The sequence below is a fragment of the Numenius arquata genome, chromosome 14 (genome assembly GCF_964106895.1).
Source record: "Numenius arquata chromosome 14, bNumArq3.hap1.1, whole genome shotgun sequence".
Lineage (NCBI taxonomy): Eukaryota > Metazoa > Chordata > Aves > Charadriiformes > Scolopacidae > Numenius > Numenius arquata.
Genome location: NC_133589.1, coordinates 13,253,539 through 13,271,420, shown reverse-complemented (window position 1 = coordinate 13,271,420; position 17,882 = coordinate 13,253,539). Strand labels below are relative to the sequence as shown.

The following is a 17,882-nucleotide window of genomic DNA, read 5'->3' as shown; positions in this document are numbered from 1 at the left end:
TTTCCTGTATCTCTCAAGTAATATTAAAATAATCATTTGCAATTTATTTATAATTGCTACATTCCAGCCGCCTTTTCTTCTGAAATTCTAAATGTGTTACTACAAACAAAACACTTAACAACACAGCCTTCCTTTGTTTCTTCCTTCTGTTCATATATATTAGTATCAAAGCCCATTTCTCACACCTTAAATGTTTCTCCAAGCTAAAACAAAACACTTTTCAAAATACAATCCTTTACAAACCCTTTTTTTATGCCTTACCCTCCAAACTCTGAAAGCTTCACCTCAAGATCAAGGAGGAAGGCATTTTGATCCATTTGAAAAAAGCAGAATCTCTAATTTAACACCCGAGAAGTTCCCTCAGGAAACAAACACAGAAGAATGACGGGGACATGTATAGGCAATGGCTATAAGCAACAGACACAGAGACATGAGAAAAATCTAATGTTCACACAGTAAAAGAATGCTCCAGATAAGCTCAAACACAGTGTTTAAAGTCAAGACAATTACTTGAAGAAGGGAAGAAAATACTGTGTATGAAATTCCAAAGTCAGGTACAATATATTCAATAAATTGAGGACAGCCGCCATGAGGGAGAAACGTACTGGACTGGTATTGATGATTTTAGCGTAGTTGTATAAACATTCTGCAGTGTTTTCTTGAATTGTAGGAATTTTTCAAGGGAACCGTCAAAGAGTTTTGAAATGGACTGGATGCAGCCCCTCAATTACTGTCTGGCTGGAGGCACTGATGACAGACACAGGAAGACTCATGTGATGTGGTCCAAGATCAAACCCAGACCTATCTGGGAAATTACCACCATCTCTTGCCTGGGTGGACTATATTTAAGCATGCATTTAGCACACACAGACAAAGGAGATATGCTCTGCAGAGGAAGTTCCTTTGCTTTATTCCCTACCACTGAAGCCACCTGGTTGCTAGTAAGGGGAGGTATAATTTTAAATACCCAAGAACCTCCCATCTGTTGTCTGGAAACAAAGCATGGAAGAAAGGATCTCTCCATCAATCCTCACCCACGCTTCACCAGACTCCGACTCTCCATAGGTACCTGCTTGTCTTTACTGCTGTTCATTGCTTTCCCAGCTCTACTCTTGACAGCAACTTCTCTGTTAACAAAGCTCTAAGTAACAGCAATTGAATTCATTATTTCTAAGTAAGGTGGATTAACAGAAATAATGGAATTGGTGATAAACAAACTGAGGATACTACACATTTTATTTTACTCAGTTTTAAGAGGAAAAAGTTCTCTCAGAGTGAAAACAAAATGATGTAGAAATTCACTTTTTAAGATGAGACAACTACTGATTCTTCCTTATCTGTAATAATGGCAAGAGAGTATTAAAACTGTCTAAAACTACTGCTGTAGCCCGTTCTGTTTATAGTGGCTCTGAAAACCTGAAGAATGAGTAGAGAACTGGGCATTTCAGCTGATGTCCTGTAACATTTCCATAAAGGAAGCTGGAGTTACCAGCTAGTAAATCAAGCTGTCTCATATGGTCACTATCGAGGTACTAACACTCCCTAAAAACTGGTATTTACCTGGGAGCTGGGGGAGAAGTGCAGGGGAATGCCTGAAAAGATCAGTTCAGTTGGAAAAAAAAAAAATCTGTACCACAAAAAGAATTTTTTCTTCACAGAACAAGATTACTTCATGGTACATATTGATTTCCTGACTACAAGACAGTCTTGAAAGGAACTACTCAATTGGATTAGATGTAGCTATTATAAAAAGACATTTTTCTTTCAAGAGCAACATGAAGTTGTCCAAAAAAAAAAAAAAACACAAACATTATGAGCACTGAGCAAAAAGAACAGGCATTATAATGAATGATAAACTGAATGGGTAAATTATACCTCTTGCAAAAAAGAAACAGGTGCATCGTGTAAAACAAGTCAAGAATGTATTTCTTGTACATGGCATTGGTAAGATCTCAGTTACAGTCTATGGAGCTTGATGCGCTATTTTTTGCAGTGCTTCAGAGTAAGCAGCACATTGCAAATGAGAAAAAAGAAATCCCAACTGGGACACTTACAGGCCACAGTGATATAAATAACGATAAGATGGTTGAAAATCGACAGTGGAAAGTAGGTACATTAAAAAAGGGAAATTTTTCAAGAAAAGAAAGCTTAATGGAAAGGTAACAAATAGTATACACAAGAGAAAGCAGAAGCCAAAACAGTTCATTTTCACTAAGAGATACACAATAAGCACAGGAATGTGCAGAATGACGAATTGGGCTCAACAGGGCACTCCAAATAAACTAAATGGTGCCAAGTCACATTTTTTCCCAAGTATATCCGCTTTTCCAGAGAGCCACCTCCAATATCAAGTCGGCACTTATGTTTTTATCCCATTAAGGCTATTGCACTGTTTTAAAACACTACATTATCTAGTATATTTCATCCTGGGTTTGGATAAGATATTTATTAAGCTAATATTTAAAGCAATCCTTCCTTCCACAAGGAAATAGCATCTACAGTAAATAAAAAACATATGAATGAAACAAATATAAAATGAAGTCATTTAAACTACCGAAATTTTAATGCTTTCCATAACTACAAAGATACTAACCATAATAACAGAAAATTCAACTGCATAATATAAATTAAAAGACAAAACAAATTAACTACAAAGGTCATACATGTTTATCTTTGTACCCTGTTTATGGCTGAGAAGTCATAATTGACTTCTCTATTTTAGCTATTTCAAGAAAGGAAAGTTACTTCTGTCTCTCATCTGCAAGATGCACAGTCATCATCTTTTTTAACTCCAACAATTCAGAGCAACATTAACACGTAAGACAGTCTAGGAAACAGCCCTTAGGCTCAGATCTTCACCAGGTACTCTGTGCGCTTTCACAAAAACCAAGAGCCTACGTTCAACAAACTACAGAAGGAAGCTTCCTGAACGCACCCTCAAGTAAGACGTGCATCACCACATAAGTCATAACTTCTCTGAGAAGACAAAGGAGGCAAAAGGAATGGACAGCTCTGTTTTGAAGCATTTATAAATAGAACATATTGGATATTTCAATTAGCAATTCCATTTTCTTTCACATAATAATTACCTTTCGTAGTTGATTTGTGAAAAATAATGTCTGTAACAAACTGTTCATGTAACAAGTTGCTCCCTGGTTCTTTAAGCCAACATATCCTGTGTGCTTCTTTGAATCCCACCTAGAAAAGAGTTAGTAGTTAAAAACAAGATAGCTTTGTATTAATTAAAATAAGGAGGATTTGTTCTAAGGTAGTACTGCTTGTAGATATCAGCTGCCCTTCATTATTAAGGTTCAAATAAAAGGCTACATTCACCACTACCTGCCAGTAACAACAGTCTTTGCAATTAAATGCTGTGTAATTTTGTTAGTTTGGGGTTTTTTTTAAAGATATTCTATATGGCAGAAAAATTGTTTACTATAGAAGCGTTACTGGAACCCAGAACTCTACTTTTAAGGCCAAGTCTGCATTTGTTTAAAAGTGACATGAAGCAGAATGACTCAGATGAAGCAGTTTTAAAACAACAGTAAACTAAGGGAAGTTCGACAGCAGAGCCACCTGCCTGCATCTGAAACCCTTACCAGCTGTAAGATCAGAAACATTGAAGCTAGATTTGCAGAGGTATTAAATCACAAATCAATTCATACAGAAGCTAAAGTTCCACAAATTATGCTGACTAATGCAAATGGAAATGTAACCTATACAAAAATCTTTACGTGACCACTGAAAAACATTGCTGTGTGAGAATTCATCAATTAAAGGTGATAAAGTGAGAATCTCTAATGACAGCTACAAATATTAACAACACAAAATACTTGAACAATCTCAAGCAACATAAAAAAATATTAGAATTCTATTGTTAAACAAAGATACTTACGCTACTCCATGTGGAGCATCTGCTTGAACATAGACTTCAAAAGTAACTTTGTCCTCTTCTATAAAGCCTTTTTCAGGATCAGTAACTTCCTGTGAAACAGGAACAACACACGAACATGAAAACTGCATCTTGCAACATGACTGTATCCAGTTAGACATCACTTGATTTCCAAGCCTGAGCCATCAGTAATAATAAACTGAAGAAGAAAAATTGAAGGACACCAACAAAGCTGGTTTTCAGCTTAATACACTTTAATATTTTTTTTTAGTATCTCGACACAGGAAACTCATTCCTGGCTTTTAAGATTTTGCAGCACTTTTCCCATTTTATGTGGATAATAAGAGTTGATAATCAAAGGCTCTATTTCTTCTGGACAATACTCCAGCCAGATGAAAAATAAAGGGCCTGACTACTGAAAATGCTTAAAAGCTGTTTCAATTAAAGAAAAGCCTCAGTGTTATTATTAGGACATTAAATATCTGTACACATAGACAATACATGGAAATGCAAGAAAAATCTACATTACTTCAGAACGACATTGACTATCACGTAGTGAAAACAAAAAACAAGCATTCAGATATGCAGAAAATAGTAATGAGGGAGTATTTAAATCACAACATAAACCAAAGCAATCTGAACAGGAATTTATTAAGAAATTGGAAAAGAATCTTCAGCAATGACAGATAAAAAAGCCAGCAGCTTGGGAAGGAAAAAAAAAAAAAAACAAACCCTTTTCTATAGGTATCTCAGTGTTCAAAACTGCTCCTATCTAGTAATAGATTAAGACATGTCCAATTACTTACACTCCAGGCCATGAAGTTGGAGAAGCCCCAGTCATTTTCCTTATGAAAAAACAAGTGACTAATACGACGACTGAATGATTTTTCATCATCCTTGTAGTTTATGATCTTAAGAACTGCTTGTGCATGACAAGACCATGACCTATAAATGCAGAAGAAACATTTGAAGCTCATTCAAAACCAAGCTTTTTATAGTCATTAAAATTAATTCTTTCTTAGATATTTTTGGTATATTACTTTCACGTATAGGATGTTTTTTCTTTTCCTTATTTGATGTTAAGATTTGGTTAATTGTTACTGAGGGCATGAATCCCTGGGGCTTTCTGAAGCCACATTATGAATCTGAAGCTGGAATAGAGGTTTTCTTAGGGCAACAGTGTTGTTAGGAATGTACCATGGGGCAATTGCAGGTAATACTGGTTTAAAAAGTCAACTGCTCTCTCCGGTGAGCTATTTCAGCGCAGATAGCTAGGCCAACTCCAAGCAGTCTTGGTGTCTGTAGAGTGTGGTAACTCAGCCTTTGGCTAAGGAAAGGAGGAGGCAGTTCTACCCTCCCTCCCACAGGATAAACTCCCCAAATACTCTGATTTTCTCAGCAGCATTTCTTTCTGACCATTCCTGTTCAAATTCATCCCACTTGCACAAGACAATGGGACTGAATCTCAGTTCAGACACGGTCTTGTCACGGCCTCATGCAGTGACGTTACTGCTTGCTTAGCTCCACCAGCTGCACCTTGGTTGACACTTTTGAAGATCACGTTATCCTTTTTCTGTGACTACTTGTGTGTGAATGGCTTCTCCTGTGACTAGTTAATACCCTTAAAACTTCCTTCTTTACCTCCTGCACTGAGCACTCACCTTTTAGATTACAAAAATGATGGAAAAAAACAACTTATTATTCAGACTGAACTAAAAGTTGTGTCAGATTTGGTGCAAGAACAGCATTTACTCTACTGGAAAGGATACCTATGAGGGGTCTGCACTGCGGCTGGATAAGCTGCAGCAACGCCCCAGAAATTTGTATTTATCTTTTTAAATTTCCCTATTATTTACAAAAGTGGTCAAAGATAGCCAATTCTGATTTGCACGCAGGACTCCCAGAACACGCACATGTTTATCTCTCACCTGATGAGCGATCAACTCCATTTAAGGACACGACTACCTCATACACTGCTCTGCCTCAGTTGCCAGCAGTTACCTGCTCACATGCTTTACAGGCAGGATTTACAGCTCAGCAGGGTTAAAGAAGCTCCAGTAGCACTTCAGTTTCAAATAAACCCGGAACTTTTCCCATGCCAAGAAAACTGTTAGTCAAAGACTCCTCCCCAGCAATGAAACAGAAATATATCTAAATTCTACCTCAAACCTGTAGCTACAAAGCTACTTTTAGCTCCTCCTAAAGAGAGGATTGCTCTTGTGCTTTGGGATTTAGAAAGGTGGGGGGAAAAGGGGACTCAAACCCTTGCCAGAATTCTTTCCTCTTGCAGAAAGCCAGGAAAACTAATTTTTTAGATGTTTGTACTCTTTGCAATACAGATTAACTAGTATCAAATGAAGAATTGTACAACAATTAATAGGGTCTTACGTGGAATCAGATTCAGCGTTGCATTGAAGGAAGAATCCTACGCTTTTTTGGTGTGGTCTGTCTGGGTAGAGTCGTGGCATAACCATGATCTTCCATGGCAAATTTCGTACAAAGCAGGGAGGACTGAGAACTGACTCGCTCAATCTGTTGAAGCGTTCGACTGTAAACTGAAATGTTGCTTCTGATCGCCAACTTGTATCTGTAACACACACACAGAGAATTATTTGAAAAACCTGATGTTCTTCACTCCAAAATGTCACTTTCAAAATACATGCAACGTGAGCATGTTTTATGCAGTGGGATATTGGAAGCAACCAAAAAACTTTTTAATTTTGAAAAACACCATTCAGAAAAACCAAGCACTGAAAGACGCATTCCTTTTGTACACTATTTTCTTAAGAAATTCTTTAGCACTAGAATTTGCTACCACTCGTTTCCTCTAAAGCAGTGGGTACAGCAAGACAGAGACATCAAATGCTTTACAACGCAAATCACAGCCCACTCGAACTCTTCTTGCTGTGTAGTATCTTCAGAGCCCAGTTTAAGTTAGCTGCCTGCAGGAACCAAGATGTGCAACGGATTTTCACAATCTGTTCAACTGCCCTATTGATACCAAGTCACCATTTACTTGTTTCCTGCTTGCAACAGTATCTATTCAAAACAGATGAACCTCATGGTTGGCTGGTGGGTTTTGTTTTTTTTTAAATCTCATCCCAGTTTGCTGCAGAATAGCTCAAGAGTAGGGTCCTGTATTCTTTGCGGTATGTGAAAATTTTAGAGATTTTTAGTGGTCTGGAACAAAGTTAAATGAGACTGCTTTTTTTCAATAGCTTATTTTGACACACACAATAAACTAATTTTGCCTTCTTCCCACATCCCCAGTTCTTCATATACCACAATCTGTTCTGCTTCTGTTGTACACAGCTCTAAGAGGGTGCTGGAGACTGCAACAGCTTCAGCAAGGCTCTATCTAATGTGACGTGCCTCATATCACACATGGGGAGGAAAAACCTGCAACTTATCCCAATTATTTTACAGGCCAGGGATGAAGTATGGAGTATGCACAAGACGCTCCCCTCCTTTCCTCTGGTTCCAACATAACACCCGTGTAAGGCGTGAGGAGGCTGCTCTCACGCCGCCCGCGGGCTGTGCAGAATGAAGCAGGCAAGTCATGGGTGCACCCAAAGCCAAAAGCACCGAGGTACAACGACACCAAGCCAGAAATCAGATCATCAAATTATGTGACAAGGCGCACAGTATACAACAAATGTATTGCTTCTGTACAGGCAAAGTAGTCATTCACTCAAAAAGCTTCACATCGCACCAGAGACAGCGCTGAATGATATTTTTTTAAAGAACAGGTGAGCCTTGGTTACCACTTTACTTAAAAAATTAAACACTCCTTATTACAACATGCAATGATGTAAAGATTATACACTTCAGTATAGAAAATTAACAAGTTTCATCCATAATTGCCACAGCTTTGACAGATTTCATTCTTCTCCCTTGCAAAAGGGTTTTCTTTTCAAACAGATGTCCTAATTCTGATCTCGATCTTGGCAACACGGTTGATCTTATTCATCTATGGCCTGACAGCCCTAACATTCCCAATTATTTCTTGAATGTAACAGTATTACAGCAGAAACCAGCTTCCTCTCTCCTCTACACCTGCAGTGACCTTCGCCTTATGCTGTGCTGCCAGCTTCCTCAGTAACGGAAGAGTTCAAAGGATGATTTTCTCCTCTTTTTCCCTACGTGTAAGTATAGCCAACCAGCAGTCTAGCACCGACTTTAAAACTGTTCCCTAACCATTTTACCGGCTCACTGCCCGTTGACAGGGTAGAGAGCTGGTCTTCTACAACCAGCAGCCGGAGGAGCTGTACGCTCTCAAACTCGATTCGCAGGCAGCATCAAAACCACCCCTAACACAGTTAAGAATTTAGAAATCAGTCTGGCATCACACGTATCTCAAACCAGCTCGAGAACGCCTCCCTATTCACCATCAAGATGAGTACTTTTGGCCTTAGTCTAAGCTTCCGAAAGATGAGCCGACCAAGTTTGCTTTCTGCCTCCTTTGATGCAGCTTTCAGAGCACTTCAGTACGAGGATGCAGCAGCGCTGCCACGGCGTCAGCTAAAAGAGGCAGCCCACGCAGCATCTGCAGATGCTTCAGAGAAAGTTTGCCTGTATTTCTTGATTTCTTTTCAGGAAAGCCTGAGCATGAGAGCTCACCAGGGAAGGGTGCTCTTCTCAGTTAAATATTTGAGCAAATACTAGTAACTACTCCACAAAAATGCAGCCTCATAACAAAGGTCAACTTTAAAATAGAAGTTTCTTTAAAAATACAAAACACAACCCCCCGAAATAAAAACCTTTCTTTCCTTCCAGAAAGCCCATATTTTTTGCAAGTGTAATCGATTAAAACATGAATTATATTTAAAAATGAAGTTTAAATAAGTGTGATAAGAATTCTGAGAACATAAATAAAAAAAAACAACTTTTTTTTTTTCACCATCACAAACATGTTAGTCAGTTCCCAATAAAAGACTACAATTGGCAGCAGGATAATCTCATAGTGACTGACAAGTAAGACTATAAATCCCTGAACTACAAATTTGACACCTGATCCTGAACACAAGGTAAAAAGAACAGACCCAGCTGACAACACTCGGTGAATTTACATGCAACGGATTATATTTGCTATGTGGAAAAGATTTTTTCACTGATGAGATGAATGTCACATTTAGCACCTTGATACGACAAAGATCCTTCAAACCAAAGATCCAAATACAGAACATGGTCCATTTTAAGACTGAAGTACATATTTAAGCCTTTATACCTTTGAGAAAAGCAGATTTCTTTATTCTCTTAGTAAATGCTGCTACCTTTAAAGTACACTGAGGTTATTAAAATATTCTGAACCTGAATTATTAATAGAGAAACTGGCTGAATATTCTATGAATATTTTAATAATGATCCAAATACAGCACGCAATACTAGCATATGGCTAAGACTGATGCTTCTGAAAGCCTCCTAGCCCAGCAATTCTTCACAGAAATGAGACTTCAGTAGGTAATTGCAAAGCTGTGAGTTTATGTTTAGCTAGGGACCTTCTGTTTGAACTTTAACTTCTAAGGGAATTTATTCTATGTGCTGTTTCGAATACTTATGCACTTGAAAAGAAAATTTGATCAGAACCTTGTTTTTATTATTTTTTATTTGCAGAAGCTGCTATTCCAGCTCACAAAGCTTGTTTCATTGAGTCATTCTCTGCACAAAGCAGAGCACATTCCTTCAGCCGGTTCTTTTAATTGCTAAGACATCACACGTGGCAACACCAGGTTCTAGTCAAAACGCTTGAGAGAACACAGCCTTATCTGAAAGTCCTGGTGGTCCACTGCTGGCCCCATTACGTGTTCTTCACAATGCCTGTGCTTAGTTGCCTAGCAAAGGGGATGAGAGCTGCACTTTTTTTCCAGTCTTATCAGTCATTTCTAAGCAGGAAGAACAAAATCACTTCAGAAGTTTCTTGAGCTCAGAAATTCACCAGAAAGCTGGTTTCTATGATCCAGCTGGAAGCCTCAACCTTTTATCCTACTCTTCACCTCTTTCGCAGGAACCATTAAACTCATTAAGATTTTCACTAAAGAAGTATCTAAATTCTCTTCATGCATTCTTTATCAGCTCAGATTGCTCTCACTTGCTATGAATAACTGCAATGAGAAACAGAGCATGTTTATCAGAGGCCAATGTCTCCCTATATTTTTCTTCCTATCTTGTGCATCTCCAAGCTGACCATTCAACATGTACATCCAGCTACAAACCAGGATAGGAAGAGAACAAACAGCAGGAGAGCAATTGCCCTGATACGTAAATAATGCAACAGCAAGCAACTAATCTGATTTACAAGACTTGGAAAAGAGGCATCATCCTCTTACATGATGCAAGTCTTCAGGAATGTTTTTGCAATTATACCATTTTGCAATAACACTATTTTCTATCTGTGTCAATGCAGAGCTATCATAGCACCAAGATGTATCCAGATACTCCTTATTCAAATATGATAATGAGGAACTATTAGAATATTGCTTAATAATCACATTTTAACCATGAAAGAAGCCCCACAGCAGTCTGGACCAAAACTCCTGACCAGAGTGAAAGTCCAAAAAGACCCTAGTGTTACCATAAACACAAAAGCTTCCACAAGCCTTTCACCAAATACCTTCAGATACTTCTCCCTGCTGTGACACCTTCATACCCAGTTCTCTGAGAGCAGTCGAATATTTGGTAAATGACAGAAACTGTTTTACAGCAGCTTTTTGGTTAAAGAGTCAAGTTATGCTGCATGAAGAGGTGAACATCTGATTACCTGCCACCCTAGACATGGCCTGGGTTTCATGAGATTCTTCTGCAGCTTAAGTCCCTTTAGCTTTTTTTGTGCAAGCATATACAGACCAACTTCTGGACAAATGTCTGTACTAACTGACCGTGTGTTATCTACTGGCTGTATTGATAACAAACACCAGACTTTCTACCTATAAACATCGTTATTGAGAACATAAGTTCAACTGTCCTTGCCAGTTGGTGTCAACCCATGCGATCTTCTCTTGCCAACCTCCAAATAGCATGGCCTAACAAAACCATTTAAAATTTTAACAGGTAACCCGATTTTGATGTAAAACAGAATTCTCTATTTCAGTCTCAGCAAGTTACTCTGAGCAAGAAATCAAAGGCCCCTGAATGAGATCAGGCAATCAGACAAAAAAATTCATAGGCTAAGCAGACCTCATTTTTACTTTATTGCGAGAATCTGAACATGGGAAACTTTATCTTTGCTAATGATACAGAGGCAAATCAACGATGAGATGCTTTTGTCCTGAATTTAAACCATATTCTCTTCATGGAACATTACTATTTTCTATCAGTATTCTAACTATTGTATGTTCCTTGAATACATAAAAAGTAAGCACTTTTTTGATGTTTAACCTCGAACTCTGACTTTTCTCAAACAAAAATCACTCATCATTTCGCAGAAATCTAAATAAATGTTTAAGCCTAGTCCTGAATATACTCTCACAAGACAGCATGAATTAAGGAATCAGAGGGGAAAAACCCTAAATATTTTGTCTCCTTTTTCCCAACTCAATTTTATTTAGTTCTTCAAAATAAGAGCAGTCCCCCCCAAATCCTCTCCTAAGAAATATCATTGTACATTTTCTTCACTAAATATAACAGACTTAAGTAAATTACAAACTCATTATCTTTCTTTAAATAAGTCCACACAAATCTACTTAAAAATTAGTTGACCTTCTGTAACAGAAAAAGCCACCCTAATTTTTATTTAATAGACCAACAAAAAAACATTTCAAAAACACAAATCATTGTCCATTTTTATTAACAGGACATCAGTATGTACCCCTTCCTTTGCATTTGCAAGTAAAAGAGCAACAGAGTTGGGAAGGGGGGGGTTATGTTCCTCCACAGAACCAACAGAGTTGGGTTGTGTTCCTCCACAGAATAGTTACCACTGACTTAACATACAAAGATAAATACTGATCACAGCTGCCACCTGACAAGAGCAGGACAGATAAGGATTCTAAACATCCTGAGGAATTGCATAACTGACAAAAGTCATTATTCAGCAAAGCACCAGCTGCAGTACATTTAAAGGGTCGTATCACAAAAATATAACAATGGACAGTATCGCTTTCAGCAATCTTTAAATAAGTACCTAGAAAGAGTGTGAGAAAAAAAATCCCAAGCCCTCAGATGCCTAATCCTATTGTACAGTTACGTTAAAAGGATGCCTACACAGAAAAGCAGCAGTCATAACTACAGAGGGTTTCATTTTTTTAAATGAGCTGCAGTTCAGAGGACAGTTAAGACATGGACCATTTTGTCCTCAACAATCATAAAGCAGAAAACAAACCATGTGTTTTTATCAAATATTTACTTACCATCTTCCATGTCCTCTTCAGTGTTGTTATGCCCATCAGCCATTGCTACGTTCCCATTAATGACAGGATTTTGAGTAATTCTTGGAGGATCATCTGTATCTCCAGCTAACGCAGAAAAAAAATTAAAAAATTAATCAGCTATATTAACATTTGGTAGCGCTTATGAGAGACAAATATTTCAAGACAAAAAGGCACACTTGTTTCATGCAAAACAGGATCTACTGAAGTTATAGCACAACAATTGTACTAGTAACTGTCTCACTATAAAATTCCTCTAATAGATGAATACCTATAGATCAAGCAAGAAGTCCACATTAATGCAGAATACAAATACAAAGAACATGAACTGATTCTTAAGTTTCCAAATGGCCTTACAGTCAGCATCCGTAACAAAGTCTCATTAAATAAAAAAGAACTTTTAATTGCCTTTTTCTGGTGTTCCACATTTTTATACACATAAAAGTTTCTAATAGCAGACTTTCTAAATTAACAATTTACTTTAAGACTTCTTTGGTGTTACTGATTTTTTTTAAAAAAAAAAAAAAAAAAACAACCCTAAACATTTAATCAAATGTAACAGTAAGTTTTTAAATCTTACTTGGGAAAAATTGGAAAGGAAATACTTTTCCATTTCAGAAATATTGTAGAGGTAACATTTTCCAGTTTCTAGACATTACATTCTGCTACAGTAATGTAAGCACCACTAAAACAAGAGATGTGAAAAGAGATGTGAAACTCTATGAACTAAAACCCCACTATTTTAAAGATGCATTGCTTTGATTGAACAAAACATCTTCCTGATTTATCCAACAACTGAATAACGCCTCCTTCCATTGCTTGCGCATCAAAAGCTGATGGATCATTTCAACACGATTCCAGGGAAGCAGATATATTCTTGAATAAACTAGGTTTTATCATCAAACTGTAAAACCTATAACCCCTTGCAACTACCTCAAGGACAAGCACTACTTAAAAGACACTCTTTAAAGTCTCTGATAAGTTTCTCTTTGATATACCAGTCCTTCTATTAACTTGCATATTCTACTACCCCACAAAACCCCCGAAGTCAGTGATTAAGAACAGTTTTATACCCCAAAGCACAGGGGCAGTGAGGGGTGTGTGTAAGGGGCACGGGGAGCGCCCGGCCGCCCGTCAGCACCCTGGACAGAGCCGCCCGCGCCGGGGCTGAGCCGGGCCCCGACCCGCGTTGGGGCTCCCACCCGTGCTCGGGCCCCCCCCACCCGCAGGCGTGGGGAGAGGCCAAGTATAGGGGTGCCTGGCTGTGCTGGGAACAGCAGAAACAATGAGCCTAGACACTCCTCTCCCATCTGAATTTCTCCTGGACAAAGAGACACGATAAGTAGGATGAGCCATGGCACGCTGGAGTCTTTCAAGAGGCAGGGAACTAAAGCCACAGCTACGGTAACCACACAACGGGTGAAGTAGGATCAGTCACCAGTGGCTTCACAGTCCTCCCTTCTCCTCACAGCCACGCTGAGGTGCGTGAAACACTTTTTCAGCCTCATTCCAATTCACAACACATGAGAAATGATACTTTCACACCCGGCATTCCTATTCTGATCATTTACTCTTCAGGTAAATCCACAGAACTAATAACCTCTGCCCTGAGCATGGACAGAGATCAGGTCAGAGACTTCTGGATTACAGAGCTACAAAAGATCATAAACTTAAGCCTCCAACACGGTTTTTGGAAGCTTACTAGTATGCAGCAGATCTCACTGAGGCATGATTGAAGTGTGCATGCTGCAACACACAGAATGCAGCACCCACAATAAAGTGTGGGCCTTTCTCCTTTCTCATTATTAGTAGGAAAGCAAGATCAAGTACCATTTAAAGTTTTGATTTCATTGAGCAAGGTTTGCAGCAGGTTGGCTCCTGGCGATACAGCCGCAGGGGCGCCCGCTGGCAGCTCTCGGCACTGACAATGCTGTGGTGCGGTACAACAGCAAGTTAAAATAAACAGAACTTAATTACAACAAAATTAAGGGGGGGACGACACAAGTTTAAACTGCTGCAACTCAAGAACAGGAAAAGGGATAAAATGAAGAGTAAGGAGGAAAGATCCCTAAGTTTATTTCCACAGCTTGCATTTATTTTTTTCCTCCTTTTAATCTTTTAACAACAGCACGGTGAGAGTCTAACAAGGAAGCTGTCCTCCGGGTCACTCTCCCCTATCTGGAAGCATACAGCATGCCCACAGCAATGCAACAACTGCTTACACTAAATTAATGTTCGGATCTTTTTATTTTTTTTTTTTTTTTTTTTTTTTAGAGTTATCATCAAGGCAACTTAGTATCTAGAAACAAACCAAAGCAAACACCTGAGGAATAGTCAGTTCTTCACTAAAAGCTCACCCAAAATATGCTTTTAGCAGAGGATTTAGATGTTGACACTATATTTTATGGGGAAAGAACTGAACTTAACTAAGAAAACAAAGAGCTTTCTATGAGTTACTGCTCTACATTCCCCAGAAGTATGAATGGTTAGCAGAGAGGAGGGAGAAAAATGCAGAATAGATCATAGCAAAAGCAATCAACTTAAAAGATAAACAGAGGCAGCTTCTGAGAGATGCTATCTAGTGATAAGATAAAGTGAAGCATGATGTATGCCACTGCTGCTTTTCCTGACATTTATTGACACACATTTTGTAACACAGCTTTCAGATACGGACCCCGGTAACACTAGTGAATGTGTCTGGCTTCTGTGAATAAAAGAAAATTTTAACTTCTAACAAAATTCAACTATTAACAGTAAAACAGTTGTTGTTCAGCAGATTTACTAGCAAGCACTATGACAACATTTATTTTCAACTGTAGCATTGAAAACCAGTAATTTATGTTTTCCTCTGTTTTGCTTAAGAGCTCATAGGAAAGAATTGTCAAATCACATGAAGATTTAATTAAGAAACATGTTTTCCTTTGCCTCAAGCAGAACGGTGCCAAAAAGTTATTCAAATCATACAATGCAGGATTAAGGAAAAGGAAAAATACCTGTCCATGCTGGCCAGGAAAACCTTCCTACAAAACATACTACTTAACACACTGCAGCTGAAACCAGTGTGGCAACATCACCCCAGCCATGTCATCTGTCAGTTCCTAGACCAGAATACCCAGTTTTAATCATAGCCCTGGAATAAATTAAAGATGCAGTCTATTAATCAACCAAAAGTTGACATAAACCACATAAATTAAGAAAGCATTACAACAAAGCATGATGTGACCTTATGAATAAGGAATGTTTTTAACTCTTTAAATATAGTACTGCAAAATATTAAATAAATATAGCTTTCAATAGCAGAATTTTAGACACTGACAGACTGTTTGGTGAAGAGCACTTAAGCTGTTTTCCACCTCCCCAAAATGCAACACATACAACTTTGTAGATATTCTTTCATTACAAAAAGGAATGCAAGGCAACACAAAGAATAGTGATGACAATTTCTTCTGAAATATTTAACATTTAAGGTTGCTATTTACTCGTGCCACTGCATTACAAACAAACAATATTGCTTGAAGTGTTTAAAGGGGGTCTCTCTGCAGTTTAGAAGTGAAGACACCTTCCAAAAGCTATTTCAAGATATTAGTAAGTTCGAGCAAAAGAAAAGCTGTCACTGATTTACTGAAGTATCATGAATGCTGAAACAAAATCAAGTCCAAAAACTGATGTATACAACTGGAAAGAAACTGGAGCCTGACAATATAGTTTGGGAAGTTAGTAAGATGTGTCAGTCACCTTATACAGACACATTACTAGATCACCTAGAAATGACTCCACAGGTGCACACTTCTCATCGCTCATTAACTAAGTTTGTCACTGAAGTGTTGATATGAAAGCCTGAAAGCAAAATGGTTATTCTAATTGATGCCAGGGGGATGAAGGTAAAATTCTCTTAAACTACAATCTTGCCATAGGATGCCAGACCTTACAGAAAGTATTAAAAAAAAAAATTTAAAAAATCTCCTTATTATGGCCTCTGACCTCAACATCATCATACTCAAATACTCTCTCTATTAAGTAATCAGAACAAAAATAACACCAATGATTAAAAAAGACTGTACTCAAAAAAAAAAAAAAAAAAGCTGCTCAAATGGATTCATCTGGTTTAATAAGATGAACTCAATGTCACTGGAAGATATATTGCTCTATTGTTCTACTGCTCACAGAAATTCAAATCTACAGGGGAGGAATCTCAAAGTTTGCCGTATTTGCTATATACGCAGAAAAGATTTTGTCAGGATCATATGGTGTTTGGCCTGCTAAGTCCTGTTGTAAGACAGAAGTACTGCAGAATTTCACCTCTCTCCAAGATGTAGGATACGTTGTGCAGCAGCAAACACGCACTGGCAGTCACATGTGGACAGAAGCTACAGAATGACTCCACTATGGCAGCAATTAAATTACAGCAGAATACTGCTACTATTTTAACAACGATGACAGCGGGCTACTAACTTCATCGGTTTCAGTCATGAGTCATAGCACGTTTTGAAAGATTATCTATAATGCTTGTCGTTAGCTTTTGGATGTGGCAGCTACAGAGGAGAAACTGAAGCAGTCTCCCTAGCAGGTTATGAAACATTTCTGTTTTCTTTTGAGGTTAAAGAGACCACAATGGGGGAGTAATAGTAATACTAAAATCTTGCTTACAATTATCATGTACAACGGCCTCACAATGGAGATCATCAGTACTGAGGACTTTCACATGTCACTACAGACACAGACCTCGATGCAGAACCGCCACAGCTATTCCAGAAATGAGGAAGGAGCTGCGGTAACGGTGGCATCAGCAGCCCAAGAGAGGTCAGACAGTCCCTCACTGCTGGCAGCAGCTCCAAGACATTCACAAGCCAAGCTTCATATCCAGGGCTCTGCCTTTAGGAGGGGGAAAGCTGAGAACACACAACTTTCTCCTCTGCTGCTGGGCTACATGGACATTCCAGAATCAAAGCCTTCATAAAGTTTTTAAAGGGCCTTTCAATACTACTTTTTTTAAAAATATAAATAAACTCCTCTCCAATCATGGAATATATTAGAACATCTTTTTAAGAGTACATCAGTATTTTAAAATATGTCAAATAAACCTCTAAAAGTTTACTTCTTCAGTGTAAACTGAAATTCAAAATGCCAGTCTCACATGGATAATAGCACACAAGTTAAAAAAAAATTAAAAATATCAACATTGCTAGAAATTATAATAAAAAAACATTCAGTGATTTCAAGCACTGTATTAAATATCACCTCTTTTACCATCAAATTGACCTTTGTGATTGTAACTATTTGGCAGCATATCAAAATACATAATTGAAGAATTTTTAAAGCAAGCAGTAAATGCAGTGCTTTCTAAAGCAGTTACCAAACCGTGGTGGTTCAAAGAGGACACTGACGAGACTTATTCAGAAAATCTTTAAGAAAGAATATTACTTCTCGAAAGCAAACAGGAAAGTTAGAGTAATGTGAAGAAGATAAAATACTTGCCTTCCTTTAACTGGAAAAAAAGATGTGAACATATTGCTTCACGAATCTCTGTAGCAGAGGCAGGTAGTCTACTGGACCACTGGAACTGGTTGTTATGTGCCTATACTAACAGCTCACAAGAGAACCTGTGGCCTCAGGCAACTCGCTTCTCC

At 38.1% G+C, this 17,882-nt stretch overlaps 1 protein-coding gene across 1 annotated transcript in view; it reads right to left on the bottom strand.

The window, feature by feature from the left end:
* The window catches only part of USP7 (ubiquitin specific peptidase 7), a 72,910-nt gene that overhangs the window by 29,185 nt on the left and 25,843 nt on the right, over positions 1-17,882 (bottom strand). Inside the window, exons 2-6 of the mRNA XM_074158620.1 lie at positions 12,238-12,342; positions 6,281-6,479; positions 4,699-4,837; positions 3,896-3,984; positions 3,090-3,198 (exon numbers count right to left, since the gene is read on the bottom strand). Coding sequence (XP_074014721.1) covers positions 3,090-3,198; positions 3,896-3,984; positions 4,699-4,837; positions 6,281-6,479; positions 12,238-12,342 — 641 coding nt within the window. The remainder of the gene's footprint in view (positions 1-3,089; positions 3,199-3,895; positions 3,985-4,698; positions 4,838-6,280; positions 6,480-12,237; positions 12,343-17,882) is intronic.